Source organism: Lytechinus pictus, chromosome 15 (assembly GCF_037042905.1).
Source record: "Lytechinus pictus isolate F3 Inbred chromosome 15, Lp3.0, whole genome shotgun sequence".
Lineage (NCBI taxonomy): Eukaryota > Metazoa > Echinodermata > Echinoidea > Temnopleuroida > Toxopneustidae > Lytechinus > Lytechinus pictus.
In genome coordinates this window covers 22,226,340-22,250,845 of record NC_087259.1, presented here as the reverse complement: position 1 = coordinate 22,250,845, position 24,506 = coordinate 22,226,340, and the positions used below count along the sequence as shown (strand labels likewise).

The 24,506-nt window shown below is 35.8% G+C and overlaps 1 protein-coding gene across 1 annotated transcript; it reads right to left on the bottom strand.

Moving 5' to 3' along the window:
* Positions 1–24,506, bottom strand: LOC129277916 (dual specificity mitogen-activated protein kinase kinase 7-like). Its single transcript, XM_054914105.2, has 12 exons — positions 24,195–24,506; positions 18,686–18,794; positions 17,524–17,590; positions 12,305–12,418; positions 11,327–11,446; positions 10,467–10,574; positions 9,428–9,479; positions 8,282–8,409; positions 6,652–6,732; positions 5,662–5,804; positions 4,832–4,877; positions 1–4,075 (listed from the first exon to the last, which is right to left on the bottom strand). Exons 1-12 carry the CDS (start codon positions 24,328–24,330, stop codon positions 3,959–3,961), a joined length of 1,221 nt encoding a protein of 406 aa, XP_054770080.1. The 5' UTR covers positions 24,331–24,506; the 3' UTR covers positions 1–3,958.

Here is a 24,506-nt window from a genome sequence, read left to right as displayed (position 1 = left end):
TGGTTTTGCCCTTCTAACATTTTTTAATCACATAAATTTTACAATATTTGAAATCAATTGAGGTTGATCTATAAAAGGTCATCGAGGATAGAAGCACATAGGGATATAAATTGTTAGTCTCATTTGGATTAAAATACAAACAGCTATGAAGTAAAGAATGTGTCTTTCTGAGTAATTACAAGGGGGACAATTCAAAAATACATTTATGAGGCAATCGGCAATGTTTTTGTTTCACACATTCTGGGCAGAAAACTAAGTTAGGGATAAAGAGATCTTTTTTGCTTTTGTATCAAAGTTCCAGACTATTACTTGAAAACAACCTGATTCCCTGACCTTTTATTCTACAAAATGTAATAAAAAACCAAAACAAGTTTTATCCCACGATCCGTTTTCTTGTGAATTTCTTGATTTTAGCTTTACTTTTTTTCCAGAATAGATCTCTAGTTCATGTTACTAATTTTCCTGGAAAACAAAAGCTATTGATGGGTTAGCTATGAAGGTCTTCCATCCTGGTGAAACTGCTTTTCCGGAAAATTAAGAATGAGTAGGCAGCTAAAGAACATTGGTTTGCAAAACTTGAAAATTGTCATGGTAACAAAGACACACAAAAATACCTTGATAAGGGTTTTATCATCTCCCCCCCCCCCCCCCCCAAGATTGTCTGAATACAATTAACTATTTAATTTCAAACCTTTTCATTTGAAAAAAACATGGGGCGAAAAAAGGAGAGAGAAAAGTTTGATTGTGCCTCTCTTGGTTTTTTTTTTTTTTTTTTTTTTTTTTTGGTAAGATAATCTTTCAAGAAGCGTGTTCTTATTTGTGGGTGTGAAATGGGCTTCAAATAACATCGGCTTCTGTTAGCATGTTGACTACTGAATTCTGTGATTCAAATAGGGTTTGCAAAGGGATCACCCGGTTCCAGTAGGTAATTGGTTCAAATGTTGGTGAAACATTGATTAGATATACCTCTATCAGAGGCTAACGAAAATGATTTAAAGTGTGAATGGAACCTTATGCAATATTAGCAAGACTAATCAAGTGATGATCCAACATAGAACATTCTTCAGACCCTACCGAAGCATGTATAGTCACAACTGGAAAAACGGCCTAATACAAAAGCTAAGACAATGTAGCAAGAAATTCCATTCAAAATCACAGACATGTTCACACTGTCTTGTGCCATATTCAGGGAAACATAAGTACATGACATCAGTGTAAACAGGGCCTGATACATTACACATGAGACAATGTACAATAAGTCATGATCCCACTTTAGAATTCCCCATGCATTGCATTTCTTTTGGAAGTCATGCAATACCCAGAACAGTGCCAGGGGCAAAACCAATCTCCCACGAGTTGTAACATTACGCCCCACTCTGAAAATGAATAGGCGCATTGTTCATTTTGATATAATACCTCCCCAAAACCGCAGTGGGGAAAAAATCAGAGGACATAATCCAATTTGCTCTTCTCTAATGGGTGCATCCATTTCTCTACCAATCTATTAGGAAATTGAGCCGAGCGGAAAATACTAACAAGCGTTACACAATATTTGCCACCAGGGGAAGAGCTTCTAGCACCCCGAGGCAACTGTTGATACTACTCATACAAATAACATAAAGAACATGTTGCAAAAATGCTATTAAAGATGTAAAAGTGTGCGGTTCTCGTGGGAGAATTTGAAGCCATTCAAGAGTTTCCTTTTCACAGATGATGTCATTCACCAGCATTAGCATTTATCATTGTGGGCAATGGCCACTCATCGCCCTCAGATGAAAAAGTAACCTTCCAAGTTTTTCTTCTCCTAAAAAGTAAATTCCAGTTTCATTTTCTTTGATGAAATGTATAAAACATAGGACAAAGCGATCTGAAATCGCAAAAAGATGCGACTCAGAATGGTTTGAGAATTTGCTGATGCATGGATTTGTTAGATTAAAATTTGTTGATTAATGTTTCAAAGAATTTCCAAACAATGGACAATAAAATGAACATAATTGAATTGAATGTTTTGCAAATTTTTCATAAAAATAATAGTTTTAACATATAACAGTATTATTACACAAGCAAAGCAACTACTGCCTCCCATTAAGATTCTTTCTGATAAATTAAAGGATAAGAAACTGAAAATAAAGCTGTACAGCTTTATAATTGAGTAAATGATCCAGAATTTTCATTTTTTCTTTTATTAGAGATTATTATTATTAGTCCCAAATCACTACTCTCAAGACATACTCTCTTTTCCATCACAAACTCTTCTTCATTTCTATGAATTGCATTGCAGGAAGGCTGCTAATTTTTTTAAGAATTTTGGGTATCAATTTTTCTTGTGAACTTGAAACACATACCAAACACCCTTTGACTTTAAATAAACTAGGAGAATGTCTCAATAGGTTCTATGTAGTTTGTGTGGGTACATGTACTGTAGGTGAGTACTAGATTTGGACCTTAAGAACGACTGGTGATCCTTTCTTTTGGTAAATGGTATACATGGTACACACCATAGGCGATGGTTTAGCGCGTAAGAAGGGATCACCAGTCGTTCTTAAAGTCGCTCTTAACTTACGAACAGCTTTATGAAACACCCACCCGGGCAGTTGAAATCAACATGTCAAAGAAATTTACAAGCAACATGACAACACTGATCATCTTCTATGCGGTATTTGAAAGAAACTGAGAGTGAATAGCATGTCGATTGCTTAGTGAAAAAGAAAGCATCAATTGACTTGATTTAGTTAAAACTGATTCATTAATAGCAAATTTCCAATTGATACTTCCAATCACCTCCAGCAGACAAATGTTGGTTAATAGGGTATATGATTCATAATATGGATTGTTAGTAACAATTTCATGTTGATCTGAAGGCAAATATAAATATATATATGAGAAGCTGAATTTCCATGATTCTTAAATGTATGGACTGTCCAATAAAACAATAGTTTCTTCACATGAATGATATTTCATTCTACCAATAGAACTAAAAGTTAATTGGGATTTTTGGCTATATATGCTCATTAAATCCATGGTGTTTGTACATATCCCCTTGAGAAATAGAAAGGATGAACATGTCTTGTGCAGTTGTATGCAGTCCATGTTTAGAGACAATGACTTTAAAAAAAAATTGAAACTCCCTTCGGAATAGACATTTACAAAGAATATAATTTACTACAGTCTGATAGAAACAATAATGAAGAAAAAAGTGCCCTTTTATGTAAGTGTTGCCAAAAGCTGAAAAAACATATTTCCACTAAAAAGAAAACCAACGAAATTTGCACCTACAGAGATCCATTGAAATGTCTTCAAGCTAAATATCAAGATTATCACTAGACCTATTGTTACGGACATAACACATGGTTAATTTAAGAATATAAATTACAAAACACAATGATTGATTAAAAAGGAGCACTGGACACGAAGCAGAGACAAAAATGATGCAGAAATATAAATTATCTCTAGATTTTGCATCCAAATGTCTTACAAGTCATGATTTTAAGGGGGGGGTGATAATATTCCTCTTCTTTTGTACAATAAGGAGATATGGCTAGATTTCTACCGATGCAATCATTCAATGAGGTTTGTCAGAGTACATAAACCAGTATAGTGGTCTCAGTGACGACGCTAACACACAAAAAAACACGAAGTATTCAACGTCATGGAATTGTCCACCTCGGCTGATGCAAGCATGCCACACAGTACATGCGCACGAGGTTGTCAAAAAAAGTATACTCATGGTAAAACAGAGCCGGTCACGTGCACCTGAACTGTGAAAAAAGTGCCTCCCTCCAGCGCCATGGTGACGGCCACGTCCATTTAGGTCCACGGATCTTGAAGAGTTCTTGAAACGGTGCTATGATGACGCCCAGTGAACGGACGCTGGTTTAAAAAGTTCAAAGAGAGTGCAGAGGTTTGTTGCACTTTTGTCACAGAGGTGTGATGGGTGAACGCTGAGCTTGGCCGGTCATTACGGGGTATGCCTATCCTGCCGGCTTGATTGCGTCCTAACCTTGTGCATGACCGATGCAAACCAGGATGCTACGTCCACCCTGGCCACCAGGTACCTCTTGAAAAAGCTGTGCTCCTGTAAGCAAGGGGAATGGAATCAGAAACATATCATAGTACTTCCACATAAACTGCAGGATATAAAATATCCAACAGTAGATGGCGACATTTCTACACACAGATAACCCAAGTCCAAGGTTTGATCCTCGGCCGCGGCAGCTATGCCCGTGAGCAAGGCATTTAATCTACAATGCTCTTTTATCCTGCTTTAAAATAAATGGAAATGCTATATGCATTATTGGTAACTAGGTGTGAACTTTTTTTTTTTTCATTTGAGGTGCTGCTGTTGAGTGGTCTAAGGTGCCCAACTTCACCATGAAAACCTGGGGTTCGATTCCCGGCACAGCCCTTAAGTAGGGTACTTCATCTTCAATGCTATTTTATGTTACATCAAACATATCAAAATGATTAATGATATTGACAACATATGCAAGTGCTTTAAAAAAATTATATTGACATTATTCCTCCCAGTGTGGATTTTGTGGGCAGGCAAAATATATCTTGCTGGTTTATATTACTATCTTGATAAATTAGGGTAGAGTTGTAATTTGATGCAGCAGGGCCCTGTTTTTTAAAAGACCACAGATTCATTCAAATTAGATATCTATTTCAATTGTGTGGTTAAATCCTATTTGAAGCTCCATTATTTCCTCTAGTGTCTCTTATTGTTCAAATTTATTTCTACATAATATGAACATCCTAAAAAAAATTATGGTTTGGATGATACGAGCCCAGTCAATGTCTGGTAAAAAAGCCTTATACTGTGTGTACTTACCATGAGTTGCTTGTATTTAGGTCTTTTATTATAATCTTTTGTCAAACTGTAGAAAGATATAAAGTTGGGGAAAAAGAGAATGACTTGCACAATGTTATCAAGAACTTAATGAGCAGGTGTGAAGAGTAGTAATGGTTAACATAAAACCACAATAATGACTCAAGATGTTATCTCGCTCCCTGCCATGTTCTTTGCCAATCATTTTGTATTCGTTTCCTTCCTTTAACTTTTTTTTCATATCTGAACACTTTTTCTTCTCTTTTACCTATTTAAGCAATCGCTTACATAGGTAAAATTCCATAATTTGAAGAAAAAAGGTTTTCTTATAACAATCACTTCTGCCATATAACTGTATTAATTCCCAAAGCAGTATCACTTATCCTGTTGGGTACTGAATTCTGTGTTTCTCAGATTACTCAGTTCCAATATGCAATAACTTACATAAAAAAGCTTAATCTTGCATCAGATAATTATCAAATGAAGACAGGGGACAGAATAATGCCTATCATCTTGGTCAAAATGTTTGAAGCAAAAGTAAAGACACAATGTTCTACAGAAGCTGCATTCAAAATTATTCTTATTAATCACATACTCATAAGGGGAGCACTTACACATAACTATGAGGGGTGTACTCATTTCTATTGGATATTGTATACATATATGTAGCACAACTAATAATCAAGTTCAAGAGTCTATAGACCTCACGAGAGGGTATTCTTATTAAAACAAAACTTAAGAATCATTAAAGTGGAATTCATTTCACAAAAATAAATGCAAAAAATCATGATTAACAACAACTACAAGATCCAAAGACAATACTGCAGACTCACCAGCACTGAATGAAAGAGTGAAAGTCAACTGAGAAGCCTCTCTTCATAGGAAGCCTCGGGGGATCTTCAGACAACACTCTGGCTAGTACCTCAAAGTCATTTGTACAATTCTTGTAAGGGAATTCCCCTGTTGCTATTTCCACCTAGAAATCAATGATAACACAGTCCATGCGTGGTAATTCAATGTTTTGTTACACGCCTCAATAAGTTTGCTCAAGATTGGATATCGATAAAGTTTTGAATATCTAGAAATCAAATCCATGATCGATGGTCATGTGCTGAAAAAGTCACCTTATATAAAAGCCACTCCTTTGTTCTGGAATACATGTTCACAACATAGAATAATTTGAAACATGATTTTACAAAAGGTTTTTTTTAACATGTTTTTAATGCGATAGGATTACACACGAACCATATCTGCATTTCACTATTTTCCTTTTCATATTCCCATGGCTCTTATGAAACTAGAACAGGTTCATCACTATTCATGAAGGGAGGGCTGGGTCATGAAGCCATTTGCAAGACTGTAAATAACTGAAATATGGCAAGCCAAATATCGCTTATCCCCTTCAAGATCATTACGTTCCTCCACTTCCAGTTCTCATTATCCCCAAAGTTTCCAAAATCTGGGATGAAGGATAATGTGTCCACTCATCCTATAAGTTATGGAACAGCCTTCCTGAAGACATTATAAAATGCTTAACTTATGAAACTTTCAAACAACACCTAAAAACATTTCTGTTCGATTTTTCATAATTTTCATTAAAAATTTCTTGATAAGCACCTTGAACACTCTACAGAGTGGATTTTGCACGATACAAAGTCCAAGTCATTATCATTATTAGCTTATGCCAACAAATTGGTATCTCAATTATACATGTCTTCTTACTCTTACCATATTTTTAATTGTTTTTTTTTCTTTTAATTGCACATCGAAAACTTGTATACTTCCTCTAAATTTAATTCAAACGATTGCAATGTGATTCTTACCAGTGAAATTCCTAAACTCCAAACATCGGCTCTGACATCATAATCTGGATTGTTTGGATCGGGTGGGTCTATCCTCTCCGGCTGAAGGAATAAGAAAAACAAATTTGGCAATAAAGGTACAAATTATAAATGAACTTACAATTCCATATCGTCATTTATCATTTAAAGAAGCATTTATTGTTTTCTCTTGGAAAAGTACAATTTTACAAAATGTATCTATAATTTTGTATACTAAATAATGATACAAATGAATTATAATGTGCTATGGCTATCCTATAGAGTGCGAAGGTGCAATTTAAAAAAAGAGAATAAAAAAATTGGGAAAATATATAAAACATTAAGAAATATATTAGGAAACACAACTTATTAAAAATAAAAATTATGAATGAGAAACATTAAACAAGTACATATTCTGACATTTTAATAGCAAATACGGAAGGAATCTACGGCACTCTCCTTGTTTTCTGTGTTACAAGTCAATTGTTAAGTAAATCTGAACATACAATTTATTCTTCTACCAATCTGACATCTGCTAGCAAGAAGAAACTAGAAAGACTCAGGAAAACTGCTGTATCATCAGGTCAGAGTTGCCAAGTATAGAAGATATTTATATCATAAACATAAATTGAGCTCTGCTAGAGGTCAGTTGTTTTATGAAAAACCATACACATCACTTGTTCACTAATTACAAATATAATAGATCAGGGGCCCGTTGCAGAAAGAGTTGCAATCAAACGCATCTCTAAAAATCAAGCGCAACTTCATTTTCAACCAATCAACAGCGCGCATTTTGGACTTGCGATTGATTTTTTGACTTGCGTTTAAACGCAACTCTTTCTGCAACGGGCCCCAGGAATTTGTTTGTGCCCCCCTCCCATTAGCGAGGCTGCTTTAGATACTCTTTTTGAGAAGGGCTCTTTCACACATTTAACAGTAGGGTAAGACATGGGCAAAACTGCCTTGAAGGCCAACTTGAATAAGTAGTAGCTCTGAGTAATGTGTCCGCAACATGGGGGGGCTAGCAATAACTGGGTTCATCACTTCAGTAGTTGTTTAATGATTTATTTTATTAGTTTTAATTCAATTTAATCTATAAATGTCAAATACGAATTCAATTATCATTGTTTACTTAGTTACAAAACCATTTTGCTGTTATGATTGGATGCACATGTATTGATTATCATCAAACTATTGTTCGGTATACCTTGTATTAGTATTTATATTTTAGTTAATAATCAGTGAGAACTGAATTTCCATTCATTGGACAATAAATAAATTCAATTCAATTCAATTTGAATAAACAGAAGTGAAGTTTCCTATTACAGGCATATAATTCAAGAGAGCTGGGAAAGTATATGCATGAGCCTATTCTCCAATGTCCTTGAACACTTTGGAAAAACTGGAGAGCTATAGATATGTGACCATAAAAATCTGACAGGAGTGTATTATCAGCAGCAAGTAAAGCTTCATAAATTCAAAGTGTCTTGATGATAATCAATACTCGAAGTGAAGACAGGGAATCTACAGAAGTCCTTCAATTCTGTACCCGATGTGATGGTGTGTGACGGATAATAAGTTTTAAAAAATGGCACCTTGAGGGCGCTTTTCAAGGTTGATTGATATTACTCACTGCCATGTATGCTGCACATCCGGCACTCCTCGTCCTGGCCTTACTGTCAACTAGTCTGCCACTGATACCAAAGTCACATAGTTTGACCACACCCTTTTCATCAAGGAGCATGTTTGATGGTTTGACGTCTGCATTGATAAATGGAAAAACAAATAGCAAAGAAAGATTAGATATGAATGGAAGGATCATGAAGACAAGTGTCATTGATGGGATGCTAAATCCCTTTGCAAGAATCCGGAGTAGTGAAGGAGGCAGAGTGGCCAGAAAAAGGTAACAAAACCAACTTTAGCAACATGTAAAGGGGTTTCTTTGCTTACAGATTCCAGACTAAGAACCATAAGGTCATTGGCTAACTGGTAGGAAGATTGACTGAATGTTCAGGCACTAGATCAGGGTAGCTGTGATTAAACCATTGTGATAGTATGCAGTGCTTAGAAACATTGTATGAAATGCCAGATACGTATTAGACAGAATTCAAATATTGCATATTATTTTCATTATCAATTTCTAAGTTTCTATACTTCTATCCAACCGATTTGAGGCAAATTAATTTGAAAATTTCCAGGAGATATTTAATTTTTCAGCATCTTCTTTTATTCCGCAGCATATTATGATAAACAAAATCATATGAGAATGATGAGGCCTGTTTAAATTTCCAGAGGCTGTTTTATCCATTTCATGGACTAAATCGTTCCATCTTTTGTAACCTTGTGACACTTGGAAAATGAAACACAAACCACCAAACTACACTTCAGTTTCCCTGTTAGCATCATGATATAGTGGTCTCTGACTCTTGCCTTTCAATAGGAGCAGCAAAGTTTTGAAACCAGCTTCCTTCAGCAAGAAATTAGGTATATTAGATTTATTCCTTGAATGTTTTAGCAACTACAAGACAGCTCAGGTGGGTGTTTCATAAAGCTGTTTGTAAGTTAAGAGTGACTTTAAGAACGACTGGTGATCCTTTCTTATGGCGAATGGTATATTCATTAACGATGGTTTTGCGCGTAAAAAAGGATCACCGGTCGTTCTTAAAGTCGCTCTTAACTTATGAACAGCTTTATGAAATGGCCCCCAGGTTCAGCCGGAGTAATATAACACTGTGAAATAAGCAAATTGATGAATATAAATAATGTCATCATTACTCACCTCTGTGCATTACACCATGTTTTTCTTTCAGGTAGTTCAGTGCATTCACAATCTGTAATGTACAAAATAAAGTTTTCGAAAAATGATAGGTGAAATCTGAATAGAGTCAAGTCTTCTATAACAATGGCCACCCTCTAAGGATCTTATCAATCTACACAGATTTCATGATGTCTCGGGAGCCTGTCGATCTCACAATAATCTAATGCTACTTCAAAGTCAAGAATATAAGAAACAACTTTAAAAGCCTATAATTGCTATTTGGTTGATTAGACATTTTGATAGTCACTATCACAAAATATAGGTTGTACTATTATTCATCATTGCCAAATCAAATTAATTTTTTGCAATTATATCTATTTATTTTCATTCAATAAAGAAAACCATGTGAAAGGGCTATAAAAAATGCAATCTTTCATTATTTTTTTTTCATTTAGTTGCCAGTTGCAAAAAAAGCTACAGCTCAAAGCAATATGCCCTTGTGACCGATTGAACGTCAAGTTGCATTTGAATATGGGGGTTGTGATCACTCAAAAAGCTTTCTGCAATGGGGACCCAGCAGATATTATCTTATAATCAATAAGGCGAGTAAATTTCTAACCATCCAAAACCTATCCAAACATCATGAAAAATATGGGGGACAAATCTTTATGAAATGTTTTGAAAATGAAGGTATTCCGAAAGGTTATTCCTGTTCCTGTTTTCAATGTTTAATCTCTTCACAATGGGGAACCAGCAGATGTTTTCTCATAATCAATACTTGTGAGTAGATTTCTAACCATCCAAAACCTACCCAAATATCAAGAAAAATATGGGGGACAAATCTTTATGAAATGTTTTGAAAATGAAGGTATTCCGAAAGGCTATTCCTGAAATATAAGTGTCCTAATCAACATGGACTGGAAGTACATAGGTAGTCATCAACACGATAACAAACTTCTCATCATTTTACTAAAGTATGAGTGTCCTAAAAACATCAAGATTCAGTCCTCAACAAGTTATCTAAATCCCTCAATAAGTTGTAGACTGTCTGTAAACTTACTGCTACAACCATCTTGCCGATGATCTGTTCCGGGACCGGTTCTCTGAGTTTCTTGATAAGTTTGTCTAAGCAGGTAGCCATCTGCTCCATGCAGATCCAAACTTCACTCTGAAATTGATGATATCATTACATTGATAACAACTTAATGTCAGTACATATGTCATTTCACAAAGAATTACAGTTACAATCAATTGTAAAATGGATAATATCTTTAATCCTGCAGGGGCAAAGTCCAGCCAAAAGTCATTGATCCAATTTGCTGACAATACAACAAATCATGACAGAACATCGGTTTTGCAGGAGGTACATATTTCACTTTCAAAAGTCAAAAGGGTTGAAACACACATCGGGCTATGGCCAAGGTCTTTCATTGAGAGGATATCCTTTCCAACAAAAAAACTGGCTGAAATCGAACTTTTAACCTTTTAATCCATGTGAAGACCCTCCTCACAGTGCAAGATATATGTACTGAGCTGTAACTATTGAATCCATTCAATGGCTGGTATGAGCATTTTCATTAGGCGGACCTAGGCTAACTACCAATACAGATCTGAACCAGATGGGACAGAAGAGGATCCCCTTAAATCTTACCTCAAAAATGCATAATGTGACATACTTTTGATGAATTCTCCTTCTGCATTGTAATTTGTTGCCATGCCTATGAGAATTAGAGGTCAAACTCTCTTGGGCAAACTTTGATCTCACTCCACTTATGTGGGTTTTTTTAGAGAAAGAGGTTGTTTCAGAATCAATATTTCCTGATCTCATTAACTCAATGTTGTCATTTTTAAAGACTTTGTACATGGACCATCTGGTTCCCGTAGCCATTGGGTTATTGCTACATGTATGGATATACTTACAGGTGTTACTATAGCCCCTAAGCATTGCACGATAAAAGGGCTATTGTGACTTTTGAGTACCACATCCAAGTCCATTAGAATTCTCTTATTCTCTTCTTTGTTACCTGATCTTCTCATTTGCTGCAAGAAAATAAAAGGAACATAATCAGTCATTTTTTATTACCTTTAATTTGTGTCTAAAAAATCGCCTTAAATGAACATAAATTTCATTTTCTACATTTATCTAAACTGTCCAGCTCAAAAACTTGATAAGCATATCAAAATCATTGTTTCCTACCAAGGTGAAAAAGAACCTTAGCTCTAAAATGATATGCCTTGTGTAACCTATTTATCTTATCGATTATATCTCATAAAGTAAGTTTGACATTAATATCAGGAAGACATTCAGGAAAAATATGAAAAACAAGGTTTGAAGTCCGATGTTCACTCAAGAATAAAGTGTGCTTTTAATGCTTGCATCTTGCATTTAGTTGAATTTCTCGGTTTCATATTGTACAGTAGTCAATTTGAAACTTTTCTGAATTTCAATATTTTAATGCAAAATGACAATTTTTTATGAGAGCTGTTCCTGCATTGGGACTGAGTACCGGTAGTCATACGTACCGTACAACATACGTATATTACATGAAGTTATTACAATACAAATCAAGAACTTAGTTAATTACTCCGATTACAGTGAACAAAGCAATTATTGGGCACATATTGGCCTAGTAGTTCTCTCTCATCTTTCAGAGGATCATGGGTTCAAATCCCAGCCAAATCACATTCTCAATAGACAAGGAATTTGCCACATTGTGCTGCATTCAACCCAGGTGAAATGAATGGGCACCTATGTAGCAAGATTTATTCCTTGAATACCCTGAATGTTGAAGACAGCAGCTCAATCTAAAGAATGGAATAGATTAATATTGGGGTATAGCACTTTATACGTGTAGATGCATATTTTTATTGGTCGATCCTTTAAAAGGTGGAACTTACCTTTACCGCTAGTATTGTATTACTTTCCTTGTGTCTCATGCGAATCACATGACCACAGCTTCCAAACCCAAGTTCCCCTATTGATTCCAGGCTGTCGACATTGATGTGATAGCGCTAGAGGAAATTCAAAACAAACATAGAAGTCAGTGCAGACAAACTAAAGTGTGTAAAAAGGCCATCTCATTAGAACTAAATTACATATCACAAATCACATTTTCCTTACTTTCTGAAAATATGAATGCATAGAATATTTTTGAGGTTAAATTTAAAAAAAAGAATAAAAATACAATTTTTTCTTGATAACTGCAAGCCTTTATTTATCATTATATTAGGTCAAATTTGTTTCAGATCATACATGTTGCCTATCACACGATTGCTGTGACGTCATTGCAATTAGATATTGAATTAACTTTTATTCTACTAAAAAGAAGGGGACAATTGTCATGGATTAGAACATATAAAGTATACTACATGCATTATGATGATATAGAACTTTGCAGAGTAAGATGTTCCATAGAGATCTGGGACAAATGCTATGATGCTTTATGCTTTCAGGGGCTACTTTTCACTTCATACAATCCACATACTTCCTGAATCTGGATAAGCTTTAGCATTGCAACTAATGGGGATTTCCAGGGCTCCTTTTTTTATTTAGTTTCCACGGCTCTTTGGAGCGTTTCTGGGGCAAAATCTCCCAAAGCCCCTGTCATTTTTTTTTCTCTCATTCAGCAACCTGTTTAGTTGCTGAAATTCGATTGTTATTTTTTTAATGGGATGTACATTACTTAGATTAATAAACTAATTGAACATTCAGCACAGTTCAGGATACATGTGTACATGGATCCATACAAACAACTTTGCACCTAGGTTGATTGACTGAATGAAACATGCATTATATAAGTTAATAACTTTTGAAAAATCAAATATCAAATGGTTCTGACTCATGAACCATAAACTTCTTCGGACATAATGTACATGTAATGTATGGTACATTCACCACACGACATGTACTTCATTATCAAATATCCATGTTACATACTGTATGCACAGTACAGTACATGTACATATTTCACAATTTACTGTACACAAAGGCAAGAACATGAATATACTACATGAATGTACAGTTGTGCATGCAGTACATGTAGATGTATGAAAGTGTATTTTCATATTGTTTGTAAAAAAATAAAAATTCAAATCTAGTGTGTACGGTACTTTAATATCATGTCACAAAATATTCAAACATACAAATCCCTTTTCTACATCTATCATTAAAATGAAAATGATACATTTTTCAAGATGCTGTATATTTTCTTCATTATAAGAACAGTAGGATGCAGATTTAACTCACTTCTATCACTCCTTTTTTTCAAAAATGTATACTAGGCTAAAGATTCTGAAAGTTTCATATGCAAGTTGGCATTACAGGCAAGTGCAATGACATTGCCTACATGTAGTTGTGTTTTTGTGTCACGAGGCTGCCACAGGCATGATGAAAAAAAATTGACACGTGTAGCAGATTAAAGGTTTCCCCTCTGAAAACAAATAATGGATTAATAGGGGATTCCCGAGAACTTTGAAGGAGTCGCTTCAGGAAGACATGACGCAAGACGTACCTTCAAAACTTTCAACACCTAAGCAGTTTCCCATTGTGCATCCTTGATCACATTTGATAGTGCAAGGTATTTTGAGAAAGTTTCAATAGCCCAACATGAAATCAAATGTATAGTACATGTATAAACAGGTGTTAAACCTGTTGATCTGCATGTAACCGGCTCAGGGTTCTAATAATTGAATTCTGCTGATTAGATTTCATGTATTGTCTACTTTCTTCTTTCAGTGAAAACTAAAAATAAAACTACAAATATCACTGAAGATCATTATTACCCCCAATCTTAAGGCCACCGCACACCTTACAACCCGACTGGTCTGCGACTGGCTTGCGACTGAGTGAGGGGAAATAAATCGCAAGGATGTCATAAGCCTCGACACTGCACAACTTGCGATCCGATCTGCGACTCACGCATGCGCTTTTTTGCCATATCATCTGAGAAAGTGCGCTTACTACTGCATATGCGCGTTGTTTATCATATATGCGTCGTGCAACTCTACTTTCTGATTGGCTGGAAGTTGGATTGAGCTTGCGATCCAGTCATGAGGATTCGACATGTCAAATCCTTCCGATTTTCCTTGCGACTTGTCTCTGACCGTTCTGCGACGTTCAAGCTGACAAGAGCTGTGACGTCATATCTTCCCTCACTCAGTCGCAAGCCAGTCGCCGACCAGTCGGGTCGTAAGGTGTGCAGTGGCCTTTACACAACCGCCTGATGAGGATACTGAGCAAATGGGCCATTACCATGGCAATATAATGCCAGAAAAATACTGTCTTTCATGTCGTAAGTCCAAGACCAATACATGTAAGGGTCAAGTCTGATGAGTATTGAGCAAAAACTGAAGAAGTTGTAAGCTCAGGCTGTGGATTTCAGGTGTATTTCTGGCTGCTCTTGGGTATGCTTGCTAATGTTCAGGTGGTCACCCGGCACCCAAACTGTATCAAGACCTTCTGTCAAAGGTCGGGAGCTACATGTAAATGCAAGCGGGAATAAGTCTAAGTATGCTTCAGACTGTGCATCATCATTTCTGTCTATGCTCTCCCCTCACCTTAAATCCCCTTCTACATTTTGTTGAACATGTACTGTAAAGGGGGTGACACAAAATTTTCTCCTGCGACAATTGCTCCGGGCTTAATTTCGTCTAAGATCTAGGGTTAGGGTTTAGAGTTGCAATAGGGTTTTATGTTAGGTAGGGTTAGAGTTTATCATTCAATTAGTGTGTGGAAGTTAGAGCGGAGCAATAGTTGCCAGAGCAAATGTTATGGAACAGTAAAGGGATGCATACATGTAGTTGTCAAGGAACAAAACTCATATTTCTTTATCTAACAAATCAGGATACAATCATGTAAATTAGGATACCAATAAAAATGCCTGTATATGATACACATCCTTTCAAACATTGTTAGCGTCCATGCTAGTCATTAATCCACACCTACATTGTAAACTGTGGATACTCATGTGACAATTTTGTAAACTTTACGAAAAAGCCTTTGATTAGCTACAACACAATACAGGTGTACAGTGTACATGCAATACACATTTCCATTTCAAAGGTAATCATGCACTTAGACTCTTTGAGCACATTCTTGACATTAACATCCAAGGAGAATGACAGGAAGAGTGCTCGTCTAACAAGCTCTACAGCTGTATCCCTTGTGCCATAGTTTTATTGAACATATCCTTTGCAATTGAAGCACGAAAGTGTGAAGATACATGAAAAGCATGATTCCCGAAGACCATACTAGAGCAAAGCGCCCGACTTTCAGGCCGGTCTCCGGCTGCATTACGGCAAGAGCCACTCTCAGGCACCTAGCTAAACTTAGCAGCTTACTGGAGGAGAGTTTTGACATGTCCGATAACTGACATCGCCATGGCAACCAAACCAGGCCCCCTTGGGGACAGGAAGTGTTGTGCTTCTCTGTGTTGGCAATTCAGGTAATTGAAATTAATGCTCAATTTCCTGAAGAGGGACTTGCAGGGTCTCGCGTGTACATCCCTGACCTGCACTTCCACCGAAAATTGGGAGATATTTCTAGGACTGGCAGGGCGTCCTAAAACCTTAATGTTTATGTTTACAATTTTCAGCATATCATTCATGTTTACTTCATAATGACTTCTTAAAACTTACACTGATATACATGTACATGTACAGATATACTCCTGAAAGTCATTACTTAAGATCACATTCACAACTAGAGGATTCTTTCTTTTTGAGGGAATAATTTTATACTCTTGACACTGTAATATCATCATCTTTTGTAGTATAATTATCATTATCATTATCAATTTGTGTAATGGAGTGGAAGGGGAATATATCAATTATTCACACCTCATGAACATAAAAAACTTTTATAAGAGCTTATTTTCAGCCTTTTTTCTCAAATTTAACAAAGTAGATTGCTGCTCTGGATATTTTTGCATGACAAACAACTGAAATAGGAATGGAGTTCATCGTTCTTCATGTTTATTTGCATTTCATGGCTTAAATCGAAAAATACAGATGTCGAATTGCATTCCTACTGTGAATCTAGATATTTCAGAGCAAAACTTCATTCGTTACCATTTCATTTTTTTATTTCAGTGAAAACTATCGGCCCACAACATGGCACTTCATACATTCCAGTTGTTCACCAATTTATACACAACTTTACAGTTTCATGAACCCCCCTCGCGCCTTTAAAAAATGAGAACAAAATATTGCGCTCCTTATTATTTTTTTTTTACTTCACCAAAAGTTGTTGAAATTTCACATTTTACATCTTTATAATCATGAAATGGGCATCTATTTTCCATAATTGATTTAGTTAGAAACTACCGAAAAATGAAGAATATTAACCTCTTTCTTGACTCTGATTTATGATGTTAAACTCAGCAAATATTGTAGTCCCATATGTTGATTTTCATGGTGTTGATCAAGAGTAAAACGATCAATAAAGATCAAAACGATCAAATGCTCAACGATTGTTTTCAGTTAATGTTGCAACACCATGGAAGTCTACATGTGGGACTACAATATTTACCAATTGTAACATCACCAATCAGAGTCAAGAAAGAGTTGAATATTCTTCATTTTCCTGATAGTTTTCAACTAAAATAGATGGCCATTTCATGGTTTCAAAGATGTAAAATTTTAGCAATTTTTTGTAAAGTTTTTTTTTGTAGGAGCGCAATATTTTGTAAATGTAATAACCCGGGGGGAGGGCCGTTTCATAAAGCTGTTCGTAAGTTAAGAGCGACTTTAAGAACGACTGGTGATCCTTTCTTGGGGTAAATAATATACACAAACACGTTCATTGGCGAGGGTTTTGCGCGTAAGAAAGAATCACCAGTCGTTCTTAAAGTCGCTCTTAACTTACGAACAGCTTTATGAAACACCCACCAGGCCTACTTTCACCACAGATTAATAGCTACACAGCTATTGCATTTACAAGAAAAATTTACAATTTAGCATACATGTATTGTATTAATTTGAGCTCCTCTAGGAGAGCAATTCTGAGGAGCCCTATTGGGCTCCTAAAAAAAAAATAAGGAGAGCGATTTATTGAGCTCCATAAAATTATACATTTGAAGGACTGGTATGTCATAAACTTTTGAAAATATTATTCTTACCTTGCCTTCTGTTGTCAGAAGCCCAGTCTGTTTCATTATTTCCTGTAGCTTCCTGTCAATTTCAGGCCTGTTATTTTATAAAGGAAAATACATTGTAAACAATCAGTTTCAAATCACCTTTTCACACTGTGAATGATTTTGGTATAGCTTCACTACAGAATTGCGGTCATTTTATGTTTTGTGATCAAATATTTTGCCACACTTCTTTTCTTCTTTTTTTATATCTTGTCTATATAAAACAGTTTAATAAAAAGCATGATAAATGATCATCACTTTCGTCTTTATTAATGATTACATAAGTATGTTTCACAACAAAGAATATTTCTCCATTCTGCAAAAAAATACATTGGTATATGCCATGAGTTTTGTTCGAGACTGCAATATGACGTCAGGCATAGTGCCGATAATGACAGTTCTTCCTCGGCAATTTACTCCATGCAATTGAACGTTTCCTAATGGATATCTTTTTTCTTGATTATAAGGATACTTAAAAACTGCTCAATATGTTCTGTAAGAAGTTATCATGCACAGATTCTCATTAAGTCTTGACAACTTACATGTACATGTAGTGATAAACAAGGGGAAAAATATTCCATTTCACTCTTTACATGTACGTTGTGTTTCTAAAATTGCTTTAGATACTTGTTTTACTATTGGTTGTCAACATCTATACATTATATGTACATGTATTATAACATGAATTCATTTTAAAAATATGACATAAATAATACAAACGAAATAAACATTTTTGCTTCAGACCATCCAAAGACATAAGGTGTGGGGGCAACATATCTTTGCTAAACCCTCATTGCTAAAAAAAAACCTTTCAACTTTGTTGCTAGTATAAAATGATTCCCTGAATTCATCGATATAAAAGGTGCATTGTATTCAATTCTACAAATTCACACCTGGAACGTATGAATATAATCAAACTATCATATTGTGTAACCTTTAATGTACATCTCAAGATCTGTAGTTAACAAAATTTAGAGCGAGAATAATGGATGACTTGTAATTATTTTTGTAACTCATTAAAAGTACTGCATTGTTGCAAGTTCCAAGAATGATTCACAGGTTCTGAACTACCAAAAAGCTGTGATTTAAAAAAACAAAATGTTTATTTGTAAAACATTTCAGTACTTCAATTTGGAACTCTACTTACCCATCTATTGTACTTCTGTTAATAGGTCCACATGATAGCGGCATTTGTACATGTTTCTTGTCCCGTCTTGCATGCGGTGATAACCCTCCATTGTGATTTAATTGAAGAGCTGAGTAAAACAAAGAACATGGCAGTTGTAAAGACTTATTTTCATAACAACATACATTGCAGGTAGGCAGAATGGAAATTCTCACTTCATACCGGCAATTATTATTATGGCTGTTTCATAGAGCTGTTTGTTAATAGAGAACTTTTGTAATCTTTTCATAATGGACTTTGTGTCCTGAGCTCGCACCTAAAAAAGGGTGGCAGAGTTACATTTTTCAAAATTGTAGTTTGAACAGCAGACCCTTGGACAAGCTTGTACTATCAACCCAGTTGAGCTGAGATCTCAATTTAAAAAGCAACTAATATTTTACAATTAAACAAAGCTTACCGGGTACACTAAAAAAATGGTAACAGAATGTATTTTATGAGGTTGGGGTGATGGAGCAGGTGGATCAAGAAGGTACCAAAAAAATGAACTAATTGAGTCATTTTAAAGGGATATTTTTTTGTTACACTTAAATTGTACTAAGAATAAGTTCTGAACAAAATAAACATCACAGCACTTGTCTAATTTTACACACACATTTGTTAAAAAATATCTTTCTAAGGAAACGTGTGAAATTTGTTATTGACATTGCTGTTTATTCAAAATATGTTAATCGATGACCTAATTATGCCCAAACTACGGTAATATTTGGTGTTAAAACATTTTAGAATCAAAAGAGGTTTATTTTTAACAAAATATGGTGTTACCAATTCTGACAAGTTACCCCAATTGCACAACCTTTAATATAAATGAAATTTGCGACCAATATCTATAAAAAGGTAGGTTAGGGTTTGAAGAAACTGTTGTGGATCAGAAGCGGTAAAGAGTAGCAGTGGTTGTGGTTTGAGGATGTATTACATATTGAGGACGGGAGATGTGATGAGCCTGTGAAAAAAAATGGGATCCCATTGGAATCTAGAATTGGACGAATAAGAGAAAAAAAGAAGATCAAAGATTAGATATAAATCTACATGGAAGGATATCATACAGTGAAGAAGGAAAGCAATAAAGCCTAGCTCACACTTTGAATTTTTAGCCATAACAAAGCAACAATAAGAATCCCAACTGTGCTACAGTTGAATTTATTTTGTCTTTCAATTTGATTTACTTTCTATTTAGAACAAAACAGACATGTAAATGCCAGATAGTAAAAGGTTGATGGTGCTAATGCACTTTGCACCGCCCAACATAATAACTAGGCACTAATCTAATCAAATTTCACAACCAACTCGAGCATTGAAGCAGCTCGCGCAGCTTGCGACTGGTAGCACATTGAACCGGGATGGATGCAGGAATGATTTTTTGTTTTTGCATTTTTTGGGGCAAAATAAAATCTAAAGAGCCCAAGCTCAGGCATCACATAAATCTGGCCAACTCATTCATGGACATGATTTTGGAGATTCACGCACAGTATTTTGACTGAATGGATGTGTTTCTCAACAGTCTCAAGACAAATTATGATGAATAATTTGAATATGAAGATGGAAATGAAATAGCTAAAATAGGGAACTAATTGAAAAATTGAATTAGTTGATCTGAAATTGCGAGCGTACATGGAACAACCACACTTAGGGCACTACATTTTGTGGGGTTATTATAATTTTTGTTTATTGTTTATAAAAATGTTTTTTCTTATTTTCTTTATTGTATTTGTAAAATTAACTTCTGAGAAGAAATGGTAGCCGTATCTGCTTGCGAAAGTGCTCTTTTTACGTGCGGACGAAGCCTGAGTCATATAGATTATTTTGAAAACCGGTGTTCAACAGCTTTAATTCGATCGAACATTGATGCATCGAATTTTGAAGGCGGGGAAAATCGAGTCAATTTTTTTTTGCTCCAGCCGTCAAGTCGATGCACTATGCACGCACATACACTGACGGTATGCGCTGGTCGGGTGAGCATTGCACAAGCAGTTGACAGAGCAAAGTTTGTTTGTATTTCCATGATCACAAAACACAAAAAAAGCCGGGGACCAATTATGCAGAATTCTTCCCAAAATATCTTCAACAATGATATTTGCAGATGACAACATATAAGTTTAAAATGAAACAATATTAAAGACATGAATCACGCAGAGTCGATCCGAATGATTTTCGGTCAACTAGCATTCGCAGTCCAGACTCGAACACACCAGCCCCGTCCGCGGCCCCGTACAATCACTCTCTCGAAACGACAGGCGTGCTTGCCAGCGCCAGCAAACAAGTGCAACCAGCATAGAGCGCTGCAGCTGCAACTTGCCTGAGAATGTGTAGTTGGCGGGGTAATTGGATCCAAAATGAGCTCCAAATTGATGGGAATACGTAATTTTCTCTGGATGGTCATTTGAATTGGTATTCAATGCTGATATAACGATTGTGGAATATGAGTTATGACGATGTTCAAGAATTAATCCTGATATGATAATCCATTTCTTTATTTTAGACACAAGAGCATGCGATCAAAATAAATATGAATGTCTCGCTCGGATTGAGCTCTAAATTCATATAAATTATTATTGGATGTTAAATAATTACGATTTAATAAGATTTTATGGCCATACTAAAAGTATTGACGACGTCAGCAAAGTATGTTATGTTCATGTGGAAGAATTAATAGTATTATACTGGCATTTTTTTTTTTTATTCCATCTCTGGACGTCTGCAAGAAAAGAAGCACAATGCGCATGCCCGTTTGATGACGTATGACATATTTTCCATTCATGAAATCAGAGCCCAAAGTTGGGCACAAACTAGCTTCAAATTGATGGGAAAAATATCAAACGCAATTTTCTCTGTTTTGTCATGTAAAACATTATATGGTGATATAACGATCTTGAAAAGAGTTTCTGCATGTTGACAATGTTCGAGAATCAATCCTGACGTGATAATTATTTGTTTTAGACAAGTGCACTCACTAAAGTCGATCGTCATGTGATGTCCGTCATTGAAAATTGAAACGAAATACAAACGGTTCACATCAAGCTCTAAATTCATATTAATGATTATCATATGAAAATTATTGTTAAATATTACGATTAAATAATGTTCTATGGTCATGATATTAATATTGTTCATGAAAGCAAGATTTATTTTACGTTGATCGAGTCAATTTTCCGGCCATTTTCTGGTTTGATTAAAGCACAGTACTGCGCATGCACGATCGATGGCGATGACTTCCATTCATGAATTCATCGTGCATAAATTATCTCGGCACGAGCAGACGAGTGAGACTGTAATGTAATCATAATTACATAATTGGTTTCATTTTGGGGGCAATATAAATCAAGTAAGTAGTAGTCAAGTTGGACATTACTGTTTATTTTGATGATTGATTGTGTGAACCAAAGAATCGACCGACGTATTTTTTTTTTTCTCGATGCACCGATTTTGCAAAATCTGCACCGGCGTTCGATGACATCGATCGAACACCGATTTTAAAATCGATTCGACTCAGGCTTAGTGCGGACATTTTCAAAATCCACAAACATTGGGAAAAACATGAAAAATCCACTTTTTTGGACCCCGTAATTCTTAACTGCAATGTTAAAATATAGCAAGTGTGATATTTATGACGCAGGATATGGTGATTTAGGTAAGAAATTTTCACTTTTGTTCAAAATTTTGTCCATTTCAATGAACCATTTTGTAGTGTGGGAGTGAGCTAGTAAATGTGTAGTGTACATGTCTAGAGTGTGTTGGTGATTTCAGTAGTACTGGTATATTGCCGAGTCTGCTTAGCGTGCTGCACACCAACCCCAGCCGCGCACCGACGCAGTTACTCTAGAGGACTAACATTACAATCAAATCAATCATGCAACTGAGTAATAAAATTACAGTCCGACCTCTCTTAACTGGCCTACCCTTATCCGGATCTTTCTATTATCTGGACGCACACGTTTTGCAGAGATTTTTTTAAATCTAGTACCGTACATGGGGAGATGAGATTTCAATCTAAAATCAAAATTCCTTCGCAAACTCTCTTTGATTACATTTATTTTCCAATATAGTCTACCTACAACCACATTATTTTTATGGAGACCAAATTAACTTAGACAGGATAATTTTCCAGTAAATCAGGGAACAGCGAAATTGTTTTTTTGGGGGAAAAAAAAACATAAACACATCTATTGCTCAGGCTTCATTTTGCATTACGGAGAGCGCCATCTACATGTATGTTTGAGCCTACAGTCAGTATAACTTAACAATGGCTGACTTTGCAAAGCTGCGATGATCCAATTTTCAACTTAGTTTCATCTAGACCAAAAGCTTCGGTCTCTGTTATGTTGGTTGTTACGCTGAACTCCGTTGGCTCCACTCACCAAATACAGAGACCGAAGTTCTAGCTCGATCTATACAGGGGACTCAATGGCCATATGTTTATGTATTATTAAGTTTGGATAAAACAGGGAAGTGAAGTTGCGCGACAGCCGAAGTAAATCACTGTTTTTTTCCCCTTATTATTTTTTCTCCGATTTGGAGCGTTTCAGGCCAAAACGGAATAATCTTTATTTTGGTACAATTCTTTTTATATATTTCTATGAAATAAAGACAAAAATCGATGAGCCCCGTCGGGGGAATTTGCATTGTTAACCCCCTAATGTTGGCTGCACGATAGCGAGCCGTCTGTGTACGAGGAGAAATTTTAAAAAAAAAATTTAATGTTAAAAAAACTCCTCGAAGCAGACGGCTGCCAGCTGTCTAAGTTTCATCAAGTTGTTTTCTTTCTTTTGATTGAGGAATGCTTGATGTATTCCTCAATCATTTCATCAGCAGGAAAATTATGAGTTTTGGCAACCAATCGATTTCATTTCCGTTAAAAAAAACGCCTGTATTTGCACTGAGAGCATCGAGCAGTCAGTGAATACTGTCTGTGTACGCTCACTACAGTAGATTACGTGTAGGCCGTAGCTACCATTGGGGAGTTAGCTGCGTGTATTATCATTTATTGGGTCTCCCAGATCATGCAGATCCGGATGGTGCTGGTCCCAAAATGTCCGGATTAAAGAGAGGTCGGACTGTATCTCATAATTCATTAATTGTAAACTAAAATAAAAATAAAGCAATGAAGGCGGTCGGTCAGGCAGTGCCATATGATCATATGAAGTTGGTTCTCAATTTATCTCAATAATTCTTATCTTAATTTATAACAAAAATAGAAAAACGCAACAGGGGAAAAAATGTTTTGTTATAAAAAAAAACACGGCGTAGTATTATAATCTAGCCGAAGCACAGTCGCTAGTCGCGCCGCATCGCAGGGCTTGCATATCGGATGCAGCGCTGAGCTAGCTGAGTGCATTGCATCGACACACTGCACTGCCACCAGATTGTGGAGTGCAATGACAGTGTATTGTTGATGTCTTTTCATCTTCTCATTGCATAAGCCATAAACGCTCTAAAAATCAAAAAGTGATGATCAAGCTTGAGGAATTGATCTTACCTGGCCTCTGCCGAGGCATCTTAGGTGATTCTAAATTAAAATCAATAGATGGCCTCTCTTTTCTCGCTCTGTTTTCATCTTGAATGCTAATTTGGAGTTGATTCAATTTTTGTCGTAGGTCCAAGGAAGAAGACATCTTGGAAATTATGACGCATGCGCACAATAATTTGGTATCTCGGCGATCTATTTATATTTTTCTATTGATCTCTTTGTTGACATTCTTTTGAGAATAATGATTTGTTAACTATAGGCTCCATAGTTCGACTCAGTGTGAAAAGTGATTAAGCTAATAAATTTGTTTTCAAAATCCAT

Bases quoted from the DNA above. Each gene is read 5' to 3' on its own strand.
- LOC129277916 (XM_054914105.2), bottom strand. From the start codon at position 24,330: ATGTCTTCTTCCTTGGACCTACGACAAAAATTGAATCAACTCCAAATT. The intron at 17,591-18,685 runs GTAAGTAGAGTT...ATAAAATAACAG, and splicing joins AACAGAAGTACAATAGATGG to GCCTGAAATTGACAGGAAGC. The intron at 11,447-12,304 runs GTAAGTTCCACC...ATTTTCTTGCAG, and splicing joins ATACAATACTAGCGGTAAAG to CAAATGAGAAGATCAGGTAA.